Source organism: Anastrepha obliqua, chromosome 4 (assembly GCF_027943255.1).
Source record: "Anastrepha obliqua isolate idAnaObli1 chromosome 4, idAnaObli1_1.0, whole genome shotgun sequence".
NCBI classification, from domain to species: Eukaryota; Metazoa; Arthropoda; class Insecta; order Diptera; family Tephritidae; genus Anastrepha; species Anastrepha obliqua.
In genome coordinates, this window is record NC_072895.1 from 47,343,693 (window position 1) to 47,371,006 (window position 27,314).

The 27,314-nt window shown below is 34.7% G+C and overlaps 2 protein-coding genes across 3 annotated transcripts in view; one reads left to right on the forward strand and one right to left on the reverse strand.

Annotated features, from left to right (window-relative positions):
• Positions 1-10,573: 10,573 nt before the first annotated feature.
• LOC129246425 (alpha-N-acetylgalactosaminidase) lies at positions 10,574-19,362 on the reverse strand. Of its 2 annotated transcripts, none has more exons than XM_054885243.1 (10): positions 19,094-19,362; positions 17,336-18,097; positions 13,275-13,452; positions 12,923-13,192; positions 12,646-12,807; positions 12,404-12,543; positions 12,228-12,338; positions 11,971-12,085; positions 10,897-10,972; positions 10,574-10,728 (listed from the first exon to the last, which is right to left on the reverse strand). In XM_054885243.1, the coding sequence occupies exons 2-10, from the start codon at positions 17,488-17,490 to the stop codon at positions 10,694-10,696; spliced, it is 1,242 nt and encodes a 413-aa protein (XP_054741218.1). In that variant the 5' UTR covers positions 17,491-18,097; positions 19,094-19,362; the 3' UTR covers positions 10,574-10,693. The 2 variants fall into 2 exon arrangements, with proteins under 2 accessions (XP_054741218.1, XP_054741217.1); XM_054885242.1 differs by having other exon boundaries at positions 18,911-19,362.
• A 2,067-nt stretch (positions 19,363-21,429) lies between these two features.
• Positions 21,430-27,314, forward strand: part of LOC129246426 (V-type proton ATPase subunit C) — a 43,996-nt gene continuing 38,111 nt past the window's right edge. The window contains exon 1 of the mRNA XM_054885244.1: positions 21,430-21,700. The gene's annotated coding sequence lies outside the window, so the exon portion shown is untranslated. The remainder of the gene's footprint in view (positions 21,701-27,314) is intronic.

Genomic DNA, 27,314 nt, shown 5'->3' on the forward strand with positions numbered 1-27,314 from the left:
TGAAATGAGATTTCTTTAGCCCCTTTTGCGCGCATATTTGTATGTAACTAACGCACGCCTTTTATACTCTTTCGCGATGCTCAATCATGAAAATGAATCACGTAGGAAGTACATATGTTTGCACGTCTAGCGGTAAATCTTGCACAAACAATTAAAGCTTTTGTTTACACATCCATTATTTAAATAATCTAAATGAAATAAAAATAAACACAAGCTTTCTGAAGTGAAGATTTGAGTACATACAAACATACATACATATGCATATGCAACTATTAAATAATTGATTAGTCGAAACTGATTGAACGTGCAAATCCTCTCGATATGAATTTAACAACTTAGACGCGCGTTGAAATCGAATTAAAATAAGTTGAAAAGCGTGAAGATAATTCGACTCAACTACTGCAATTACAGCTTTCAGCTAGTTTTTATATTATATAATATATGTATGTATGTATACGTAGGTATCTGCATATTTCTAATCCATAAAATGCAATAACAGTAGCGCAAATCATCAGGCGGACAAATAGCAAGAGTTTGATTTACAGGATGAATTCTACGCTTCGCAGAGGATATAAGATTTCAAAAAGGGGTGTAGGAGGCTTACTCGAATTTCGTGAAACAGCAAGTCATGTCAATTTACCAGTTCAGAAGTGTGGCTTGACGCTTAAAGTTGTTCTTTTTTTACCAATTAAAATGGATCCACGTCTTTTAGGTGAACTCCGTCTGAGCATTGAATGGATTAGAATGACCAGTAGGCAACAGATCACAGAAAGTTGGTTTGGAATGATTTTTCTTAATACTCGTAATAAATAATAATGATATATTAAAAACATTACAATATATTCGCCTAATTTTTAATTATAGAAACACGTTTTTTCTTGATTTTAACAACAAAAGCTGGAGAGAAAAAAAAAAACCTGGAAATTTTTTCCGAGTATAGAATTGTAACTTTACCGAGCTAGAACTGAAAACCCCTATTATAATTTGTTTAATGATAATTGATATTTAATAAAATAACTAATGTAATTCGAATTTATTTTTTGGCAATTACGGAAAATAAATATTCTGGATAAGAAACATTACCCAACAAAAAGAATAACTGGAAAATCGAAAACTGCTTAAAATAAGAGCGATAGAATTTACAAAACGAAAATTTCCCAAGCTTTCGCTACAACGGTTTATCCATTGTTTAACTGCTCAAACAATCTATAAAAATCCTATTTTTGAAATATAACATTCACAGTTGCTTAAAGGTAAACTAAGGCTTATTCAAGGAACATAGATTTGCCAGATGCGGATTTGACCTCCAAGTGTGGCCCGTTTGTTCCCACGCGAAACCACAGGGACTTATCTATATATACTAGGGCGGGTCGATTTAAAAATCGCTCATTGCTCTGTGAAAATCGTATTCTAGGGATCAAAATAAGAAACTTTGCCGAAGGAACCATACCTCTAAAACGAATTCTGATGTCCCCCAATTTGGATCGAACTTTTAGTGTCTTTTGTGGGGAGGCAAAAAAATCGCCCATTGCTCTGTGAAAACCATATTCTAGGAATCAAAATAAGAAACTTTGCCGAAGGAACCATACCTCTAAAACGAATTCTGATGTGCCCCAATTAAAAAATATCACCATTTTTGGCCTTTACATGAAAAAATCAGCTAAATGGCTATGTTTTTTCTATATTTTTATTTATTTATAATAATATTTATTATTTATTTATAATAATATCTATTTTTTCTCTTAAGAAATTTATTTAGCCAGAACATATGTAAATGAAAAAATTAATTTAAGTGAGTTATAGAAAAGAAACTAAAAAGTTCGACCCAATTTTCACAGAGCAATGGGCAATTTTTTTGCCTCCCCACAAATCGACCCGGCCTAATATATACTATACACAACATGTACATACATACATCCATATACAAGGTGGAGCTAAATTAATCACCTTATAGGAAGATTTATAATTTTTTAAATTTTTTTTTTTAACTATTTTATTTCTACATTTTTTTAATTTTTTTATTAACGATTCTTATTTATTTTGTAGAAACGCTGTACAATTGCGCCTAGTATATATTGGGTTGGGGAATAATTTCATAGCGTTTTTATATTTTCTTTTGTTTGCTGTTTGGCAAAGCGTAAGTATTCATTCGATAGAACTCTTTCTGCTCTACAAAACTATTTTAATTGTATTTTTGAGTAATTTAATTTTTTATTAGTTTTGAGGCTCAGAAATAGAATACCCAGAAAATCAATATTTTCGACACCTGCTCTTCTTTGTTTTTCATCGAGGTCAAAACGCTGCCGAAGCAGTCCGGGACATTTGCCACGTATATGGAGAAAGACTCGCCTATCTACAGCACGGAAATGGTTTGCAAAGTTCAAAAATGGCGACTTTGACGTCGATGATACGTCCCACAGCAGAAGGCCTTCTGAATTCGATGAAGAAAGTGTCAAATCACTTTTGAAGGAGAACGGTCGCCAAACCAGTCGTAAATTGGTGGATAAAATGAACTGCGATCACAAAACGATTCTCAATCACCTTCATTCAATGGGAATTACCGAAAAATTGGGAGACTGGTTGCCTCACGAGCTCAACGAAAAAACACAGAAAGTCGCCTTCAAATTGCTTCACAGCATCTCGCCGACCATCGAGTAACACGCGGTCATAAACAGCGCTTTTTGTACCGAATCGTCACGGAAGATGAGAAATCGTGCCTACACATTAATATGAAGCAAAAAAAGAGTGGGTGGCTCTAGGAGATACGTCAAAGTCGAGAGTCAAGCCGGATCTTCATCCAAAGAAGATCATGATATGTGTTTGGAGTGGCAGGGAGGGCATGGTGAACTAGGAGATGCTCGAAAATAATACTATGGTCAACAAGGCTCTCCAATGCCCAACCACATCGCGCGGATGAGACTATTCCACTGCGACTGAAAAGATCTGATCGACAGGGTCAAACCACACTCCTTCACGACAACGCCAGCTCCCATGTTTCACAAGTAGTCAAAGCCACACTCCAAGAGCTCGAATGGGAGGTCCTTCAGCCTCCGCCTTATTCTCGAGACCTTGCACCGACCGATTACCATCTTTTCCGCTCCCTGTCAAACCATATGAAGAGCGTTAATTTCGATAACAAAGAGGTCCTTAAAAACTGGCTTAGCAACTTCTTTGACACCATACCAGGCGATTTTTGGCATAACCTAATAATAAGGATAATAATAACCAGTTTTCATTTTATAATTAAATTGTTTTAAGAAGAATTTGACAATATAGTCGCTTCTCGCATTCCATCAGGTTTGCTCCCGTTGTGTGATTAAACGACTTTACGAAGAATTCAACCGGAGTAAACTGGATACTTCATCGTTGATGTGATATTTTAGTCGTTGTTTGTCATGGCAAATTGCTACGTTACTTCAGTCATAGTTGCTATGCCAAGATCACGATGAAGGTCGCTATTCCTTATATACATAGTATGGCGCGTTTACTATGCTCTGCAGCATTTTGTTTTGCAGACGTTGGATAGAGGTGATGTGCTTTTGGCTAGCTCATCCCCAAAATTGTTATCGTTCAAGTCCAAATTGGTCTTGGTGTTTGTTTGTAAATAAGTAATTTGTTGCGGATTGATAAGCCTGCGAAGCGCCTACCAATGAGATAATATATATTAGCATATTTAATTTCAAGTCAAACTCTTCTCGTTTTTTTACAAGAGCTTTCCAGCGCAGTTTGGTATCAGATATTTGGCCTCGTCGTCGTATGGCACTATTGACTACCGATGACGATTGATTTGTAAGTATCGTTTTTTAGGGAAAAGACTATACATATCGCACCCTAAATACAAAAGGGTCACAACTCAAAATGTACTTCTGCTCAAATATGAATGAGACGTTATCAATAAAACGGTCCGCGGATGACATATGGCAAAAATACATTTTTTGTTTTTTGGTAGGACTGGTATAAGCTTACATGGCGAATTTCAGCGTGATATGTCACATAGTTTGTTTTCTGTGCTACTGTAAACAAGTCAAGCTCGAGTGTGGAAAATTTTAAGTTGTGACCCTTTTGTATTTAGGGTGCGATATGTTATGACTTGCTTTCGTTTAGTTTTATTCTCAATTTTTCAGCCCATGTTACAATAAGGTGAACAGCTTCTTGTACCTTATTTGTTGCATTTTCGATAGTGTCATCTACTGCAAGTATGGCAGTGTCATCCGCAAATGTTGCAGTGACTTGATGATTTGCCGTTGGTAGGCCGTTGGTACTTTGTATACAGGAGATATAGCGATAGCCTTGATAACACCTGGGTTATAGTTTTTAGATACGTATATGCATTTTCGTACTTTTACGCAAAAGTACCTGAGCTTTTGCGGAGCCCTTTGTGCCACACTTTGTCGAAAGCTTGCGATACATCAAGAAAAATGGCTGAGTACAGCCGTTCTTTTTCATAGCGTTTTCTGTGGGGCTTACGACTCTGTGTATTTGATCGAGCATTGAATGCTGTTTTCCGAAACCAAATTGATGAATGGGAATGAGAAATGCAAATATTGTCGTATTTCAATTTGACACTTGTAAACTAAACAGCCGCAGTACACAAACAATTAAGCGACAGAGCGCGTAAAAGTCAAAATCAAAATTTCCATCACTTAAAATATTTTCTTTTTATATAGTAAAAATGTAATTTAGAAACAAAGTTGGATGTATAATTTAGCGCCACCTTGTATGTTCTATAAATGTATATATGCACACAAAAAGGAGAAAAACGCATTCAAGATTTTATCATGAGTCGGATAATTTAGCAGACATTTCTAATTGTGGTGTTGTTGAACTTAATAGAAAGTTAAACACTAACAAGTACCATCTGTTGTGTACTTTAAGAATATTTGATTTCATTAACTGAAGAGCACTCATCTATTAATTAAAAATATAAAAAGCTTCGAACATTCGCATATGCTTATCAAAAACAAAATGCAACATTGAATATGATGATTTTTAAGAAGTCAAATTTTTAAGTGTGCCACTGTATGTAGTACTAACGAACTCATCCGTTCCATGCCTCTTAGCTATTCTAATTAAAATTGAAACATGCTTGCATATGTTCACACAGGGTGGTCCAAACAAAAGCATGTTTTTCTATCGTAAATTATTTTTTTCACTTACAGCTTGTTTTCGCTCATAATCGTGACCTCCACGGAGAATAATTTTTTTTTTTTTGTTTCTGAAAATGGGTGCACTTTTGCTCAAGAAGTGCGATTAATAGCCTAGACAGACGGTGGAGTTAATCGGAATTAACGACAACTAATGCGGGTTGACAAATAGATTTAATTCTCTTAATTTAAGTGGGTTAGGGTAATTTTCGATGGCAACATTGCCGGAAAATGGCAGTTAATATCTATTGGGAATGAAAAATAATGAAACTTTTACAGAATGCAATGCTAGTTTGCGGTAACACATTCGCACATTGCGCAGCAGTTTGAGAAATAGCAAATTAAGATTTTTTTAATAATTTAATTTAATTAATTTTTTTAAATTTAATTTACAATAATATTTATTTTTTAGTATCAGGGCAGCTAATACCTGTATTTGTCGTATAAGATCCATCTTTTACTGACAAAACTATCCAATGAACAAATCAGCTGTTCACTAATCCGCGTAACAACCGTCTGTCACACTATAATTTTAATCAGAATTAACTGCGCTGTAATCACGATTAACGCCGCCGCACCTGTCTGGGCTGTAATGAAAAGATGTTTTGGTACAGGTACATTTTCATCTTGGTAGCTACGTTGACAAAAGAAATTGATTGTCGAACAGTCAATGCATCTGTGGAGTGTGTCAGTTTATAGAGGCATGAAACTATGGCTTTCAACTTGGTTCATCTTTTGTTACCGCAGGATTGTGAACCGTATCATACATATCGTTTCGTGCGCTAATTTCGGTAATCTTATGCAAGAAGATACACTCAGGTACAATAAAATAGATGTGCAATGGTTTATTTAATGTCAATTATTTTTTCATAAAAGTTTAGCTCATTATACAACAAAAACTATATATTGGGTTCATAGCGTTTTGATATTTTCTTTATTTTACAACGATTTGTTTGCTGTTTGGCAAAGGCTAAGTATTCATTCGATAGAACTTTTTCTGCTCTATAAAACTATGTTAATTGTATTTTTGAGTTATTTAATTCTTCATCAGTCTTGAGGCTTAGCAATGGAATACCCAAGAGGCAAAACTCAAAATTTTCGGCACTTACTCTTCTTTGTTTTTCATCGAGGTCAAAAAGTTACCAAAGCAGTCCAGGACATTTGCCACGTGTATGGAGAAAGTGTCATTGACGAGTTTACAGCATGGAAATGGTTTGCAAAGTTCAAAAATGGCGACTTTGACGTCGATGACACGTGGCACAGCAGAAGGCCTTCTGAGTTCGATGAAGAAAGTGTCAAATCACTTTTGAAAGAGAACGGTCGTCAAACCAGTCGTAAATTGGCAGCAAAAATGAACTGCGACCATAAAACGATTATCAATCATCTTCATTCAATGGGATTTACCGAAAAATTGGGAGACTGGTTGCCTCACGAGTTCAACGAAAAAATACAAAGAAAGTCGCCTTCAAATTGCTTCTCAACATCGAGCAACACGCTTATGACAAAGCTTTTTGTACCTTATCGTCAAGGGAGCTGAAAAACGGTGCCTATACATGCATATGCGATATGCAAAGATAGGAGTGGATGGCTCCAGGGGATTCGCTAAAGCTGAGAGTCAAGCCAGATCTCCATCCAAAGAAGATCATGATATGCGTTTGGAGTGACTGGGAGGGCATGGTGAACTAGGAGATGCTCGAAAAGAATGCTATGGTCAACAAGGAGCTCTCCAATGCCCAACTACAACACGTCGATGAGACTATTCCACTGCGACTGAAAAGATCTGATCGACAGGGTCTAACCATACTCCTTCACGACAACGCCAGCTCCCATGTTTCACAAGTAGCCAAAGGCACACTCCAAGAGCTCGAATAGGAGGTCCTTCAGCCTCCGCCTTATTCTCGAGACCTTACACCGACCGATTACCATCTTTTCCGCTCCCTGTCAAACCATATGAAGTAATCAACTCCTTTGCAAGTTTTGTGCAAAGCACCATCATATTAATTGTATCATTCAAAAACCGAAGAAAATTGTTCGTTAGTTTATTTTTGTTAACTAGTTACAATAAAAATGAATACAAAAAAAAAAAAAAAAAAAAAATATGAAGAGCATTAATTTCGATAACAAAGAGGTCCTTAAAAACTGGCTTAGCAACTTCTTTGACACCAAACCAGGCGATTTTTGTCGGAACATCAACAAATTGGTCGAGAGGTGGGAAGAGCTTGTAAATAGAAACGGCGAATATGTAATTAATTAACTATTGATATATTTATTGTTTTTTGTTTAAATACAAGTCTTCGGAAAAAACGCTACGAACTTATTCCTCAAGCTAATACATCGTTTTTTCAAACTCTGTCAACAAAATTATGAAAAATGTGCAATTTTTTCCAAAATTTTAATTTATAATGAGAATTTTTAGAATAATTTTTCGTATGAAATTCTATTGCCCATTAAATTTTAAGATAATAATTCGAGTCACCGTCAATCTGTTAATGCGGTGAATTGTCTGCCACAAAGCATTACTGCGAGGTTAGCCGACATAGTCGTATGAAGGAAACCGTGTTCCATAAATAATAAGATTTTAGTTTTTGTTTATTTTATAATTATATTTTTCAGTGGACTTAGATCATCCTGTATGTGCAGCAGGAATGAAGAATCTTTTATTGTGCGCATACCATTAATGTTTATTAACAGGTGCTACAAACTTAATGCTCGAAGAACTTAAGAGAAATGCGTTACAGTAAAGTTTTATTTACTCAAATTTAAAGCCACTTCAATTCTTTTAAACCAATACAAGTTTAAGGAATTGAATTCCTAGTTCCTGGAAGGGACCATAGCCTGCCGAGGAGCGACCGCTATTAGAAAAAATGTTTTCTTCATTTTGGTGTTTCACCGAGATTCGAACCTATGCTCTCTGCATTCCGAATGGTAGTCACGCACGAACCCACTCGGCTACGGCGGTCGCCAGATTATTAGATCAGATAAAAATAGTTCACCTGATGGTCGTGGAGGTCCGTTGCGGTGTTCAGGTGAGATTCTCCAATCTTATCCCTATATGTCCTTAAGCCATGCCGAACTTTTGCCGAATCGAATCAGCCCTACCGAAAACTCTTATGTGCATTCTGCGAAGTGTACGGCATTCGAACAGGAAATGCTATAAGCGCAGCAAAAAAATTATCCGAACCTGGCTATCAGATGAGTAAATATAAGTATACTAGTTTTAACCCGCAGCCCCGCTCGCGTAGGAGTAGTTTTGAGGGATTTAGGATATGTACGAGTATATAAAAGAATTACAAACAATAATTTCATAGAAAAATTTTTTTTATTAATAACCATAATATTACAATACCCGGCATCCGTTGCTATGCCTCGTTGAATGAAATCAAAACAACCAATCAGAAAAATATCAAGCAAAATTATTTTTATTAATTTTCTATCTAAAACCGTTTTCGAACTTTGCATTTGGGTCATAGTTGAACAGCTTATGCGGATTAGGAAGTCTAGAGTGTGCTATAAATAGTGGGAAGTAGGAAAAACTAAGGTGTTTTAGATTAAATTTAAGCAAATATTCGATTATTAGTGGCGAATGAGAGTGGTCGCGCGGCCTGGGGGCTGTGGGAAGGGAGTTTCATCATAAAAACATGCCTATAACTTTCATTGGGTGAAAATATGAATGTATAAAAATGTTTACGTCATTTGGTGTTGTCGTTTCGTAGTGATGCGCGGACAACGTACAGACATTCACCTTTATAGTATAGATTACTAGTAAGCCATATGTATATTCATTTCTGAGAGCTTCAACTTCTGTGTTCTCTTTTCACCAAGGGTATGCCAAAGCTTAGACCACCTACAACTCGTATTAGTAGCTACTCTAGCTTCTCTTCGAGTTGTGAAAACCAGAAACCCACAGAGACTCGTATGCTTTGTCTCAATTTCTAAGTTCTGTATTATGCCCTTTGTTCAGTACTGATTCACACTGAGCTGTCTAAGCAACCTAAGAGCTTTGATCCCAGCCTACTATCCAGAAAGAGGGTAAGTTTCAAGGCAGCGTTTCTATTATGTTTGCCGGCTTTTCCGCCATGCTAATGCATTATCTCGGCTTGAAAAGCATTGCACAAGTCTGGAAGCATCTAAGCTTCACTCAATGAGAGTTGCTGGGAAGGCGCCTTAATCTATTCCACTAATCATTTTCGAACCGCTTGTGAGGCTTTCAATTAGAGTTTTTTTTTTTGCTTTCATGTGATTCCATGTGGAATTGATGCGATTTTTTTTTTATGATTGTAACTGGAAATATTTATAATAGGTGTTGCAATTAATGTATTATTTAGTTTGCTATTTAGTTTCGCATATTTCGTGCACACTAGGTTGTTCAATAAGTTGTGCGGTTCGATGAGAAAAATAATTTTTGAACTCCATCCCTGAAGTGAGAATCTGGAAGGGCTGCAAAATATGCTTCCACAGCTATTATGACCACATCATTTGGTGAAAAACGCTTTATACGCATGAACTTTTTTAGCTTTGGAAACAGATGGAAGTCGCTAGGAGTCAAATCTGGTGAGTACGGTGGATGTTCCACCAATTCGAAGTTTAATTAATGGATTTTAGGCATTGTCAAAATGCTCTTGTGCCACGGTGCGTGGTCCTGAAAATGAGTTATTTTCTTTTGCAAGCTGGGTATTTTTTTACGATTTTCTTCCTTCACCTGGCCTATAAAGCCACAGTAATATTCACAATTTATTGTTTTACCAGTTTGCAAGTAATCCACCAACAAAACTCCTTTCGCATTCCAAAAAATGTATGCCAACACCTTCTTAGTTCATTTCTGGACACGAACTCGTATCAGAGCCAAAGAACCAGTCTCACACAACCCTTTAGCCTCTTCTTTTGATTTAGGATTATGGTGATAGACCCAAGAGTCATCCATAATGATGAATTGACGCTCAAAATCCACTTTATCCTTTCGAAAACGCTCTAAATATTGGTGAGAAAGTTTGTTTTTGTTCCATTGTTTGCGAATTCGGCACCCATCCTTTGCTTTAACCTTCCAAAAATAATACTGATACTAGATTTCTTCCCTTGTAGAAAATATACATACTTGCAGTACTATAACTCGTCGATACTAAATGGCTTGTAAGCAAATAATGAAGTGAAACTTCTCATACGTTCATATGAAGAGTGTACCTATCGAACCGCAAAACTTATTGAACCACCCAGTATCCCTTCTAGCATCGTGCGTCGTGGATTCGCTATCCCTGTGTTCATGTACGAGTATAGTAGTTAATTTCCGTGAAGAAAAATGCAAGTGTCTGTAATGTAATTAGAGATCGCTGATAAGGAGTTCTATCTATCGCTAAGCATTCTTTTATGAATTACTTGGAAATTAATTTAATAAGTAAAAACACAAATGGATTTTTTTATTTTATACATTTATATTTCCATTTTTTATTAAAGCATTTTGTGTAACAGTGTTTAGTCTTAAAAATGGTACAAACGTACATTAAGGAAAAACTTGTTAAAAACACATAAAATAATAATTATGTATAAAACAGTAATTAATTCAATACAGTGAATTTGAAGAAGTTGACACCTGCAATTAAAAAATGGGAAAATCATAATTTTTACAAGCAAAAAAATCAGAAAATACATATAGTTATTTAGTGCTCCCAGTAACCTGGAGGCAAAAAATAGCGCTGATTGAGAAAACATATTAAACCTATTTTTTCATTTTGTATTTTGATTTATTTGCATATATTACCATTTGGAATGATGCGAGTTTCAAATGTATCCAACTGTTTGAATAGTCCCAATTTTTGTGTCTTATCGAAGAGATCCTAAAGGAAGAGAAAGAAGCAAAATTTTAAAATTGCTTGCTGCTAAAATGAATTGTGAGGGCGTTACATAGTACATCCAGAATTTTCAAAAAAATTATTTTTCTTTATAGTTTTAGGTTTTAGGGTTAGATTATTATTCTTTATAGTTTTAGGCGTATTTCTGTGGAAGTCGATTGTAAAAATTCCCCATAGATACAAAGTTATGGTAGAAAATGTAACTGCCCGATGGGAGTTTGATGCGCACAGTTCAAAGTTTAAACTCGGTTTTCTCGAAACTATTTTTACCGGCACGGTCTGCATGTTAACCCATACAGTTTTTAATATGTTTTGATGCCGTTTTTTTTTAAATATTCGAAAGTGTTTTCTCTATCTGTCGAGCCGGATTTTGATATTTTTATTAAAAAAATTTATAAACATAAAGTGTGGCATTTATGACTTAAAACGCATACTTTTTTTTTAAATGTCGTAAATTGCAAAATTTTTCGAAAGTCAAAAATCCGGCTCGACAAACTATAACTACAACTTTATTTTACTTTTTGCAGATCCACCAACATTTCAAGGAGAAATGATGCAGACCCTGGAGCAACTTTTTTCATTGTACTTTGGATCACGTGATTTTTTATATATATTACTAATATTTGTAAAGAAAAATAAATAATAATTTTTTTTTTTTAATTGTATGTATAAAATTTGTTAATATTTATTTCTATGTTATCCCTTCCAAAAACAGTTTTTTTGGCGCTGCTGGACGTATGTAACCCCTTAATATGTTTCATTATTTCATAAAAAAATCGTTCGAATCGAAAATTTCATTTACTTTGCTTTTTTATTAAATGATATTCTGAAATTTATATCCTTATACCATAAGCACAGCTTTCAACAAGGCAAATTATTTATATTTCAGTATCATCTTGTCCAATAATTATGCACAATTATAATATTAAAATAAATAAAAATTTTTTTTTAGATAAATAAATTTTTTTTAATATCATACTTACAACCACATCATAGCCTCTCTGGCTGCGTAAACCCATCTCCTTTAGCATAAAACCTATCGGGAAGGGAGCGCCATCTGTGCGGCGATTGACAAATGCCACAGCATATGAATAGTCACTATGAAAAGCGAAATAAAAATTTATAATTATTATATTTATAAGTAATAATTTATTGGGTATGGGAATAAGTTTAAAAAGGTATTAAATATTTTTATTTTTCTCTTAATAAATTTATGTATATTTTTGCTGCCATAACATACCCGGCAGCGTTTCTTGGCGCAATTGGACGCGTCCAAACTTCAACGTTTTTTTGTATAAGCACGCGGCGACCCTGAATACCTAACGGATCCTGATTTACAGCAATTACCTCACTGCAAAGTAAGAAACAGCATAAAAATTTAGAACAAAAACTTTAAAAATTAACCATCAAACTTACCGATTTTGCAAAATCGCTTTAATTTCAGGACGCACAACGGCCAAATCGTTTGACATGATCAGCGGTGCTGCCAATATGGCCCATACCGCCATTTGCAATTTGCTTTGATCGTAACTGAGACCATAATTGCCAAGAATCAACTGCGTGATAAACAAACCAAAAATTCAAAATTCAAACACAAAAACCCAGAATTAGCAGTAAAAATAAATTGCGCAAATATTACAGTTATTCTTATTACACACCATATCCGGATCATTCCAATGACCAGGTCCACCATGTGGTTGTATGCGGTTTTGGTTTTTCGAAAAGTAATCCATAATCTTAGCAACCGATTCAAAGGAATCGTCAATGTCATCGTAGTTGCGCCACAAATTGCAGTGCTCCTTGAGAGCCTCGTAGTCGGGCTTGAATGAAAGAGCGCATTGAAAAAATGTATTACCACTTAAAAAATTAAATATCATATAAATACGAGTAAATATAGAAATTTATGCTTCAAATGTATGCCACATTGCAACTTACAATTTTGCCTTCGTATTCTTGGTAGACTGGCCAACTGCACGAATACACCATTGGGCGTCCAGTTTTGTTTAGCAACCGACCAAATTCCGGATAGCCTGCATCCATAGTGGATGTGTCTGCGTAGCAACCATCCAATTTTACATAATCCACATCCCAATCGGCGAAGGTCTGCGCATCTAATGCCATGTGATTGATAACACCTGGATAGCCGGCGCATGTGTGTGTGCCATAATCCTGATATAAACCGAATTTCAAGCCGGCACCGTGTATCTGTGTGTAGGTAAAAATTGTATTTTGTATAAAAGCAATTTTATATATGTATTTGTGCATATTAAGAAATTATCAATTTTACATAATCAGCCAAATGATTGAGTCCACTGGGGAAGCGATATCTATCGGCTACTAATTTATTTGTGGCATTATCGCGATTCTTCTCCAACCAGCAATCATCAATGATGAGATACTCATAACCGGCAGCAGCATAGCCTTCTGACACCAGCAAGTCGGTGGTGCGTTTGAAGAGATTCTCACTTGAAAATGACAATAGAAAAGAGCAAAAAAAAATAAATTATATTAGAAAAATATGGTAAAAAAAATAACAAATACAAAAAAAAAATTGAATTGAATTTTGAATAAAATAAGGCGTCTTAAATGAAAAATAAATAAAAATGGACTCATTTTAAACTACAACTAAACTAAATTAAATTAGATGAAACAAAAAAAGTATGATAACATAATTTCAAAACAAAAAAAAGCTCAAAATATATTTTGAACCAATTCATCGATAGACTTGAGGTAATGATTGTCAAGCGTATATCCTGCCGCAATGATCCAGATTTTCATGTCGCTAATGGAAGTTACTTCAATAGCATTTTCTAAAAATGTATTGCTAATTTTTTATGCTATTATAACAACAACAGATACTATAATATATTCTTATAGAAGAGTCGTGAATTTAGCGCTTTGAGAGATGCCCTACTAATTGTCTTCCAATTGCTGGCGGCATATGTGTACTTTCATACATACATACGAGTATGTCCATATTTATTGTACTTAATTAGAAATTCATTTAGTAATTACAATTATTTATCATAATTTAAATATCATATATGGTACATACATATCTACTTGTTGTCAATATTTTCTAGTGAATTGAAGCATGCAATGTAAATTTACGAACTGCAAATATTTATTTTTAAACTTTGGAAGCGCCTTCCTTATGCGAGAGGTGGAACATAGAGAGAACAGGTCTGCAACGAGCTATTGGGGTATTTACACCTGAAGAAATTATCGAGAAAATGATGATAGACGAAGAAAAATGAAATGCCGTCGCAAATTTCGTGGTGAATATTATCCGAAAAAAGATACGTGAAATGGAAAGTTATGCTAAAGAGCATTGAGCATAGGTTTCTCAAAACAGACGCAGGGTGAGTAAGTAAGTGTCCTTCTTAGGACGCCGTCTTGGCCCTCTACCTCGAAGCAATGCGGAAGCAGTCCCGGGGTGGAGGGAAAAATCCAAGTGAAGAGGAGGGATATTTTTAGTGAAATCACCACACACGTAGTAGCGATGGAAGGAAGGAAAAAAAAAAAAAAACAAAAAAAAATTTTAGAAGCAAATTTTTTATGGCTCAGTTTTTGGTTAGAAATCGTTACAATCGTTAATTTTAAATTATAGGTAATACACAATTTTTTATATTTTGGTATTTAATTATCAAAAAATATTTGTTAGAAAATACCCCAACTCTTTTTTACACAGTAGATGCGTTTCTTAGAGAAACATGCAAAAAAAAGTCGTGCAAAAAGTACATGCGACATATGGTAAATTTGGGTATATGTTTCACAAATTTAAAAAAAAAATAGAGAGAAAAAAACTCTAAATATTAAAAAAAAACCGTGCAAAAGAAATAATTATAAAAGCCATATTAACTAATGTATTTATGAGTATAAAACAAAACTAAATAATTCTTATTACAGTGTACAGTGAAAATTCAATCCATATATTGCAATAATCCTACGAAACATATAACAATTGAAATTGAAATTAGGAATAAACATCAATTTTTCAACTATTCATCGCTACTTGATAACAAGCGTGCACATTCATTACGGACTGGACCAAAAAGGCAGTCAACGGTACATATTATATATCAGATATGTCCAGCCCATCTTTTGCGTTTTATACAAATTATTAACAGCTTCTGTAGGTTTTTCATTGTAACAAAGCCTGTTATTATAATACGTTCACATATGCATTAATCACCTATAAATCGGCCAAATTAATCTACCCGTTCACATATGGCAGATTACCTGCAAAATTGACAATCAGCTGTCAATACTGCTTTGAGAGGTTTTTCTTCATAGACATTATTTTAGTGGAATATTTCAGTGTTTTTGGTTTCTTTAATCATTATTAACGATATGAAAAAATATAAGGAGAAGGTATAGCTAATTTAATTGCGCAATTGGCTGCTAATAATAAACAGTTTAAGGAAACCCGTATGCGACGTTTACTGAGGTTGCAAAAATTATGGCAGCAATGCGCATGGGATATTCTATATTACATTTTATAATAAGTAATAAGAGGACAAAACGTTTATGGACACACGGTTTTTTCTGTAAAATGAATCCATAATTAATATTATTTAACAAAAATTTCACTAGAATTATGTTTACAGACCTGTTTTCTTTGCCGGCATCCATTTCTTTTAGTTTTTATTTTGATGTTTCTCCTTACATTCGTAATAATAATAATTATCGATAACACAGAAAGCACGGGGTTTTTTGTCAAAAAGTATCGTTATTATCTAGGACTATTTTATAATCTCAAATTTTGTATGGGAAATGTAGCTTTTTAATTGCGGATTTTGAGTTAAGCGCTAAAAAGTAGATCATCTACTTATAAGTGAACGTATTATTAGCGACTGTGTTTCGCTTTCTTAAGTTGTTTATACAAGGTGGCGCAAAATTAATCACCCTTTCGAAAAGCTTATAATATTTACAAAGGTGCCGTACGTCAGTCACTTGCAAAGAAGACATCAGCAGTATACTCATGCAAACAGACAAGCAATGGAGCGCGTAAAGGTCAAATAAAGAATTCCAACATTTAACAATTATTTTTTAATTCATTAACAAATGATTCAGAAACAAATTTGTGCGATTAATTTTGCGCCATCTTGTACAATACTTGTTATCCAGCTACCCGCGAGCTAAAGATTACTTTGAAATTTTAATGCAAAGTCGTACTTGGTTAGTTCTAAAATGCACTTATTGCAGCGTTTTTGTAGGATCATATGTATGTATGTGTCTTTACTTAAAAGTTTTCTTAATAAGGCACTCTTAAAAAAAAAACAGTTTTTATTTTGAAATTCGCGCAAGAACGAAAATTCCATATATAAATTCAAGGCGAATTCACTAAAGGTGGTGGCACCAGACCAACAATAATGTTTTGTACGTTTGATTGTCACAATAAAGTAGAAAACAAAGAATGAATTCGCCTTGTTTCATTCTGTACAGACAGCTACATTGACACGGTGAAAGAAAAAAAAAAATCAGCTGATTTACCACCACCACCTTTAATAGATTCGTCTTGTATACATTTTTATTAATGAGCTGAACCGTGTTATATCAAAATCATGTAAAACAGACAGCATAAAAAGAGAGTTGTGTGCATTGATTATTTTAAAAAATTGTAATAGTTAGCAATTTATAAAGATTTTCAGATCAAAAAGCATTTTTTGAAGCTAAAGCATTATTTTGTTTGATGTAAATATTTAATTTTAATTTATAAACTGAATTAACTAAGCTACATAATACATTTGTACATAGCAAGTAGTGTTGGTAAATGAAAATGTGAATTACACGATCAAATAACTGTACAGCAATAATTTTAGCAATGCTCATCCTTCCTTATTCAAATGTTCCAGTTTTTATTTAGTGTATTTAGATAACTCATCAACATTTTTTTAATGTTTATAGTTAAATTTTTATCTATTTATTTGTTGTTTTATTTGATTTTTAATATTTATTAGATTTTGCTACTCTCATGTGTAAGAATAAATAAAACTTATTTTGAAAATGCTGTGCAGGCAGTCATTTAATCAGGTAGCATCAATTGCATTTTTCATTCCTCTCATTTTTATTGAATTTTTATTAATTCTGGTTTTTAAATAACATGGAATTGTCATTAGTAAAAGTCAAAAACCTTTCAAACTTCGTCAAAGTTTATTTTTTCATAATTCTCAATTATTATTATTATACTTTTAATTCATAAAGGTCAATAACCAGTAGAAAGCAATTTATTTGCACTGAACTTGATTTAAACCAGAGCTTTTGAGCTCATCTAGCACCAACACTCGCTTACTATTATTATTATACACGCACATACATACATACGTATATAAATATGGTACACACCTTATGCACTCATTCGGGTATTTTTGGCAATCAGTGATACACCGGAAGCGTTCCCAATGCATCCAACCCATTGGTGGTGTCCTTGCTAGCCCATTTTCCAACGCCTGTGTGGCTTGGTATGACGCCAGCAATAGAAAAAGGATATTTAACAACATTTTCGGAATAGCAGTAGGAACGTCAAATGCTTTGTTTTTCACTTTCACTTTTGTAGAATTAAAAATGTGCTCCTCCTGACAACGCGTATGTATTGCGCAGCGTTTGTGCGCAGTCTATTTGCACTTTGTAACCGGTGAGCTATTAATGCCGTCTCCAGTTGATGGGTGAATGCGATTTATATATGTTCTTCTCCTACTAGATAAGTGGCGTTTTTCTGCTGTTCTTTCGTGTATACAATAGGTGGTGCTGAAGGGGCCACTGTCTGACTGCTCGTACAATGAAGCAGACGCAAGACTTGCGTTAAAATTCTAATATCAAACTAAAACAACACGGCGGCGGCGGCGGCGGCAATATACATACGACGGAGTGAGTACTTATGCAGCAATAATAGCCACTTAACGTTCAGCAGCTAAATGTGGCCACAGTCTTATCAGTTTAAGTTGAGATTCCGACTTGAAGTTCAACGTTGTTGTGCTCTTTTTCGCAGTTTTTTTTTATTCGAATGTTTTTTTGTTTTTGGTTCTACTCGAGATTGCCGTCGTCGCTCTTACTAATTTGCCGATTTGTGACTTTTTAAAGTGCTCCTCAGCTTTTCAATTAAAAATTCTACACACATCGAAACAAACAAACATTAGTGTATATGCATATACCATACATCCATACATAAGTCACATATGACGCCTATGAAGGCATCAATGTAGCAAATGTTGACAAACAAAAGCAAGTGCCGCTGCATCTCAGTGCATGCTTCGATCTTATTACACGACAAATCTTTAATGCTCTTTATGCTTTATTTATGTTTGCACACTTTCATCCGCAATGATTGTTTTTATCTAATTTAATTACAAACCTTTGCAGCTTGTTCCCACATTCTCCGGTGACTCCTTAGGATTTCAATATAATTATTACGCATATAAAAGGAAATGTTCAAAAAGTCACAGTTAGTTGTATTGCGGTATTTTTTTGATTTAGAATTCAATAAAATTAAATTTAAACCCTTTTATTTTAATGTATATGTACGGTTATAGGGCAAAATAATATAATAGCATGAACGCATTTCTATACACATACGAAGCACACCCGCTTATGGGAATTTACACATACATAAAAACTGTTCTTCAATTGAGTACTCAAACGATTTATCATAAGGAGTCCGACGCATGAGAAGATGGAAATAGAAATTGAAGAAAAATAAAAAGCAAGCACAATACGCTGAAACCGGGACGCCTTGTATGCGACAAGTGATAAGCATACATGTATGTATGTATGTATAACTTTGCACGAGTGCGCTTTGCTGAGTATCCGCCCCGTGTAGGGTTGGATTACACGTTCACACTGGCTGTCCCACTGACTTTGAGGCTGGCGATTGTGACGCTGAATGTCGGAAACCGCTTTGTCAATCAACGATTACAAACATACTGGTAGGTACTCATGTTCCATTTATGTAGGCATGTACGCAATACGGGCTGCAGGTTTTGCCGCTGTCGCCGAGGCTAGTTGTCGATTGTTTGTTATTGTTTTTTATTGCACTTTTTATCCAATGTTTCACATATTATGTTTTGTCATTTAAACTTTTTTCATCAAAAATTTCTAGATACGTACGTTTAACAACTCGAAAACAATATAAGTATGTGAATACACGACGGGCACCCGCACTTTCGAAAATTCCAAACTAATCGCAAATCCAAATGCAAATGTAAACTCCCAGCGATAGCGAAATTAAACACTCAGACCCCCTATCCGTGTGGCTGACAAAGGAAATGTGGTGCCGTACTGTTAGTGTGGCGCGCTGCAATGGGAATTGTCTGTTACCAATTTTTATTTTGTTGCTTTTTTTGTTTTTTGTAATTGCACGATGATCGCAATTGTTGATCTGTCAGGTTATACAGGTTTTACGAGTATGGATGGTCGAAATCGTTGAATTTGCATTTTTAATTTATTTAACGGTAATTGAAACATGCCTTTATTTTGACGTTCAGAACATAAATAAAGAAGGGCAAGTGTGTGCACATAAACGTGCATATGTAAGGAAATGTACTTTTTACACATATGCATATCTATGTATGTATGTATGTATGTAGGTAGATTAGTTGCGGTATGGTAATCACTACAGTTGCTACTCAACGCTTGATTTTAAAATCAGTTAAATATTTATGTATTTTAAATTGAAAATGTTGTTTAAGTCAATATATAGTCAGATCTGCTCATAAATAAATTTATTAATGGGGAATTGTTAATTATATGAAGTATTTATTATTAAAGGATTTATTTTTATTGATATAAATTTTTCTATAATTTCTTTAATGAATTTAATAATCAGTTTTCTAAGTATGTTTATTGTAATAATACATATGTAGACATATTGTACATAAGTGAAATATGCGCATAATACTAAATTTGTTAAGTCCATATATTTATTGTAATATTTGTAATATTGTAACATAATACTTAATTTTGTAGGTATATTTTTTGTAATATAATATGTATGTATATACAGTAGTAAAATATGAGCATACTCGAAACTATTACGCAACGCAGATACTATATGTAGTTTGACCTAATTGGGATATTATGTTCTTAAGTGTAAACAGCCCCAGTTTGTTAACTGCATTCAATAACTGTGTGCTATGCATACATACCTACTTAAATGAATGTATACATAAGTACATGTTTTTACTATAAGTAGAGGTATGCTTTGTAATATTTATTCCTGGCTATCTATTGCAGAAAGAATTTACTTTTATGTTGCCGCAGCAATGATTGAATTATTTACGCAACTACTTGTATTTTGTATGATAAATGGCAATTTAGTGCAGCTTATTGAAGTTATGTTCAGTTTTTTTGTAGGCATAGTAGAATTTCGTTGCTTCTACTTTAAAAGCTTACATTTTAAATCATTTTGATATTTTCATTTATTTTTTTATTTAATTTATTATTTAATTAAAAAAATAAAAAATTACAGCAACTTGTTAAGATTTTAAAGAAAGCACATATGTACATCAGAAAGGAACATTGAATACTTTAATTTTATAGTTAAATCATAAACAGCTTTTGTTTAAGGGGTTAGGTGGGTTTGAAAATTTCAAAAAATCGATTTTTGTTTTTTTGTCTCATTAAATAGTATAGTATGTTTAAAATACTCTCCTAAAATTTTAAGTCGATCCGAGTAAAATTCTAAGAGATAGACCCTTCAGAAGTTCCGCCAATTAGGCCACGTCAGTTGAGCGCTTCGCAGGTATACGTGTTTATCTCAAAACTCCAAGCGATTTACTTCAAATTTTGTACAAATCTTTGAAATAACATTATCTAGTTATTGAACGAAGGATTTTGTTTTTTATTTATTACAACTATTTTTTTTGAGCCAATGTATGTCGAAAATTTCACTAAAAAATGTGTTTTTTGGTTCAAAGCATGTAAAAAATTCAAATTTGGATTTTTTTTTCCTTCGTACAGCAACGAGATTTATCCATGTACCATCGAAATTCTTTTGGTTTTTTGATTTTAGATGAACCAATAATGAGTTATGCTGTCCACGGCAAGAGCATTTTTTTTGAGACGTCAAGGAAAATGAGGTACCAACGGCTGAGTTTTCGAAATTTTTAAACAAAAATTTCACAAGATACTGTTTATATATGTATCTTAGATATAGTGAATTGTTTAAATAAAATATATGATTTTCTATACTAAAAAAAAAATAGTCAAAATCTTCTTTTTTCAACCTCTGAAACCCACCTAACCCCTTAATTTACTTCAGTGCAGTTCATATGCTACCCTTTTTCGTTGTTCATGATCATATTTCCTTTCAATAAAATTATTAGCGTTCATCATATCGTCGAGTTTTCAAACCACCATGTATAGTGCACCTCAAACTGTTAAATGTCAAATCACAAGGAAAATTTCCCTTCTGAATGTTATCACGTGAATTTTTCTGTATTTCATTTTGTGCTCATACAAATTCTGCTTTACTCGCACATTCGTAGTGTTGAGTTTCTGCACAGTCTGTCTTCTCGCCGTCGCTGTGACCGTCGTGTCGTTGCCGTCGTTATTCTTTGTCGATTGATTTTTGGGCAATAGAAAATTGTAAGTGAAAAGTTTCCAACGCCAATTCGTTGCACCATCATATCGCACAAATTCTCGGCTAGTTTTACAAAATTCCGTGACAGTTAAAGTGAGTTTTCGCAGCCCCGCAGAAAACACGAAAGTAAAAACGTAAGTGCCAAATTGTGCCAATGTCCAATAAGAAGTGTGTGTGAGTGTGCAACGAAAAATATAGGGGAGCAACAAATGTTTGTGGAATAGCTAATTTTCATGGTCTTCCTAGTTGGTTAGTTGATCAATGTAATTCATGGCTGCCCAATCAAGGCACAATTATGTAGTAGGTTGCGATACAAATTGAATAAAGTGTATAAAGCGACATTGCATTGAAGGTTAAAACATGACTTTCTGGGTGCTTGTGTGAAAGCTGGTATGATCATGTGTGCATCAATTGTATTATTTTCAGACACTTAACTAAAGCGCGAAAAGAATTCAATTGCCTAGCAATCGCCTCCTATGCATAGCATAATACAAACATATTGCGAAATAGCAGAAAAATCTTCCTGAAAAAGTATATTTTCAAGCTTGTGCGAACCCGTGAGCGAAAAATTTATCGATCCAAAGCTGTCATGTGACTGTCATCAAACAGCTGACACCACATCGCGCTGTCGTGGTGGAAATTGCGTTTATACGCGCAGTGCTGCACAAAAATGTCAAAAATCGTATAGCAGCTATGGTGAATTTTTATTGTATTTGTTTTGATTGCGTGTTTGTTCTCCCACCCCAATTTTGCGCCTCAATATATTGTAGTAAATTCGGCAAACTGGGCTTAAAGGCATTGCTAAACTTATGCATATAATTATGCTTTAGTTTAAGCTTTGCTGGTATTTGTTACAAGCAATACAATTTCCCTTTCCACAAGCTGTTTAGAAATGAAAAAAAAAACAGGTATTAACAAATTAATGAGAATGGTCTACATCATCTAAGCTCACGTGCACTTCATAAGATAAAATTACCGCAAAATTTGAATATTGACTCCTGACATTTCATTGACGATCTAAAAGCAACAATGCCAAAATACTTTTGTAGTTTTTTGGTTAGGTGTAGTTTAGGAAACGCAAGTAGAGCTGTGATTTAAACTTCCTGCACATTTTTCTTGTGCCGGAAACTAGTGGCATTGACCCGATTTTGACCTACCTCATTTTCTTTAATAAAGCATGCAAATTGGCCAAAAGTTGGTGGAGGCTCCGTGTGAAATGGAAATAAAAATATAGCGGGTTTGTAACAGCTGCCATTGCGTGTATTCCGTGATTTCGGGCGCCATGCTATCGCGGTGGACAATGACCACAAATTGACTACGCCTAAAATCAAACAAACAAACAATTATTTAATTGCGAGAATATAACATTTTGGACATGTTCTGTTGTATAAACTGAGTCTACCCAAATATTGCATGCTGAAAATCGTATTCCATAGTTTTAAAATTTTATTTATTTTCAGTTTTTCCACCGATTGCGCGCTTTTAAGGTCGTCAACCATGTGCTTTTGTGTTTTTTTTTTTTTTTTTTGCATCAGTGGTTATATTTGTTTTCCTAATCAACAATCAACTATTGGCTTCCTAAATTGCTTTCTTTTAGAGAAAGAAAGAGAAAAAATCTCTGATATACATACATATCCATACTTGTTATGTAGCTACGAAAGTATATTCTAATTTATATAAAATATGTTTGTAGTACTATGTGCATTTCGTCAAGGTTCCGCAGGCACGTGTATAAATGCTTGATGAATTCCTTGTTATATATCATGCCCAGTCATGACACGCGCTTCGCGCAGACACCACGTATTTAATTATAAAATGATGTCCTTCAAGCATGCATATTTGTGAGTATGTAAATGTAGTTGAGTGTCTCAAATATTAGTACTTCGTTTGTGCTACACCCACTCATCACCCAAAACTCATATTTGCTTCCAAGAACCAATGCCCCATTTGGTGTGCACATACATATGTACATATTACTTTTTTGTATTGATATATTACATTGATAACCGCTAATTATACAACCTGTTTTTGCTTCTACTTACTATGGTTTGAGGTTGTAATTTGTAATGGTGGACTATAAAAACTTTCATTGAGACACAAAATCACTTCAATTAACCGCCTTGTATAGATAGGCTATTAAATAAAAATATAAGTGCTATGAGTATTAGCGTTTATATTTGGAAATGTTCTCATATACAAATACGCATATATATGTATAAGTATCGGTTTTCGGCCCCCACTCGCTGCAAGCCAGCCTATAAGCATAAGCAAACTATTACGGAAGTTACTTCCAAATACAAACAGATGTTCCGTTCATTAAATACTAAAAGCACTTAACATTCTTTTATTATTCATTCCACTAAAGTGCACCCTTATGACGATGAGCTTATTGCGGCTGCGTCTAAGGACCTGACCTTTACTAACGGCTCATTTGAAATATGTAATATTGCGAGGTAGTACCTTTCGACCTATACCATTCTTATTATTATTACACATTCACAGGGTAGATGTTCTGGTGTTTCGACCTGTATAAACGAGGGTTTCCCCTGTTATGTACTTATAGATGTTCTGCTTTCACAATTTTTTGGTGTCATTTTCTCATTTATAGATATATAAATATCGAAATAAAAGGTATTGTGATGTAGGCACATCTTCGGCCGTTATAAAGGTATGCTGTTGGAAATGAACGACTTGATCTCACAGTTTTTGTTTATTAGATTATTCGTGCGTTCATGCAGCAAATTTAGCAAACGTCATAAATAACATATACAATAAATGCGCTCGAATCTCACTTATAGAAAATTTAGCAAATGAGTGTGAATCTTATTTATAGAGAAACGACACTGTTCCTTGCTATTAGAAGCTTTTAAAGGTTGAAGAAGGGGATCTGAAAATGTATTTCAATTTTTAGTGCTCTCACCCTTTTTCTTGATATCACTATACTTAGTTCAAAACTCACCAAATTAGAAGTCGCATTGTAAAAGTGACTACTAAATGCCCTTCTTAGCCTATATTTGAGAAACGTTATAAAACAAAAATTGTAGGTTCCCAAACCTAGTTGTGTTGGTGCACCAACCTATGCAGGTTACTGTACTAAGCAGGGGTCCAAAAGTAATAAAACCGCATAAAATGTTCAAATAGCATTAAATAGATAGATTATTATTAATTAATTAGCAAGCAGCACACCCGTTGAGTCAGCGTTTAGGGTGTCCACCAACCATACAACAATAACCAATGTCTGCCGGCACCATCGACGTCGAAATATATTGAAATCGTCGCCACCATGGACATTTAGTGCGTCAGTGTTTGTGTATGTGTGTGCATATACGCCAACAGTGCCAACAAACTTTGCTATTGCCACCACCATATGGAGATGTAGTAGCAACACTCATAAAAACGGCACCTCTTTGTTAGCGAGCAGCAATACGCCTTCTCTCTCGTTTTCCTTCTAATCGCTCTTTCTCCTTTGCCTTTTAGCCATGAAACTATATCGTTACCGTCATTATCAACGCATTCGTTAGCATTGCCGACGCCAGCCAAGTACCGACAACACACACCGCAGTGTCGCCTCCCAATCAATTTGTGTAGCTTCGAGGTTAGCAAAGAGGGCGAGCTGCTTCGTTTGCGCAAATTTTCGCAGTGACGATGACATTTGCTGTTTTCCCTTTCAAAAACTTGCTGCTAATCATGTTTACTTTGCACGCTCACGAACTAAGCGCTGCCATACGACGTGGATTGCAAGTAGTAGTCAACCACCCAGCACTCATAGACTGAATCCTGCGCCGCCAGCACACTGCACTTAGTCTTGACGGCGCCAGCGTGCTACTCTGTTGTGAATATTTTTCTGGTTTTTGTCAATGTTTTTTTTGTTTGTTTTTGTAATTTCCAACTATTTTTGGTGTTTCCTTACCGCTACAACTGGTTTTGGTGCTTTGACGTTTGCTCTATTCCGCAGCGTGTGTCGGCAGGAAATACTCGCAATGTGGGTCTGCGTCGTTGTTTGATTAATTCGCCTTGTCGCCAGCCGGTAGTCACAGTCAGTCAACCAATTCGTATGCACCTCGTTTTACACCGCATCGCGTCACGCGAGATTCAATTGCCCACATTGTTTTCTGCTCAATTATTTACTTTTCTTCTCTATTAATTCAATTTCGTTTAATATACATGCTTAATAAATACATACATATGTACACATGTATATGTTTTATGTGTTTTTGTCTTTTGTTTTGTTATCTGTTGGTTGGCGAGGTAGCGGGTGAGAAACATTGAAGTATTGTGGTGCCACAATGTCCTGTGCAATGCATTCGCACTGCAAGTTTCCCCTTCACAGAGCCATTTAGCGAACTTCGTCCATACGCTGCGGAAGCCAGCGGCATGAAGCCAATGGGGGAGTTGATGCCGTGAGAATTCTAAAAATAGTAAAAACTAAAGGGAAAAATTATATAAAAACATTACATTAACCTATTCAAGTCAGTATTTGTGTAGCGTATATACAAATAATGTGTACTATGTATGTGTAAGTGCATGTGTGTGTGTAGGGATGTGTGCACATAAGTGTAATACGGAATAAATACTACACGAATTCATATGTACTCGTATAGAGAATTGTATGCGCTTTATATAACACTCATACGCCCTGTTGTCCGCCTAGTCATCATACAATTCGTTTGTTCGTACGATTGGCCACGCGTCCTGGAAGTATTATTGAACTTTACAAGGTTGTTCATCGTGACTCGTTACCATGCTGACTACTTGTCTGACAGCCCCTATTATTTGTATGTATGTAGATTTATTTTACTGCACTGTATGCATGCATGAATATGTACATGTGTATGTAAGTATGAATGTGCTATCGTTGATTGCATTTACATCGCGTGGCAATTGAAATTTTTTGGGGGTTTGGGTGGCACACTTCCGTTGAAGGCGCCGTTTGCAAATTGTTTGGTGAAATTTTACATATATACATATGATTGTATTTTTTTACCGTTTTTATTTAGTTATTCTATTATTTGTTTTCTTTTGGTTTTGGGTGTAGTTACATTAGTCATGCACGCCAAATAAATATGAATATACACACGTATAATTTAGAGTCTTTCTTTGTGTCTACATTCAGTGAAAGCTAAAATTTTCAAGCTGAACTCTGTTGTCCTTAATTGGGTGTGAGTATAGGAAGTTATTCTTTAGAATTTTTTTTTATTTTTTGCTTTCATAAGAAATTTGCTCTTTAAATACTTGAATATTTTTCAGCGGATTACTAAATGAATTTAAAATAAAACTTCTTTCTGTAAAAATTTTTTTTTTTTGTTTCTACTCATAATGTTCGCTTTTTAACCAGCTCAACCCTAACAACAACTTGTTTAACTCTTTTAAGGAGGCGCACTACCCGCCTACCCGCAATGTGGGATTCACAGAGTAGCTTCATACAATTTTCTCACTGAAATCGCTGAGAGGAAGAAATTAAAAAAATTGTTTGTCCCTTGACTCGGAATCTAGAGTGAGCCTTCTAATGAATGAAAAATAATATCGTTCAAATGACTGCCACAACTGGCTACACAATTTCGATTGTTTGGGCTCCAATTTCATGAATGGACACTTCAATTTCGTGTTTTAAAGCATCAATCGTCTCTGGATGGTTCGCATAGCATTTGTCCTTAACGGCTCCCCACACAAAATAGTCCAACGGGTTTAAATCACAGCTCCCAGGCGGCCAATTGATATCGGAATTTCGGCTGATTATTCGGTTTTCAA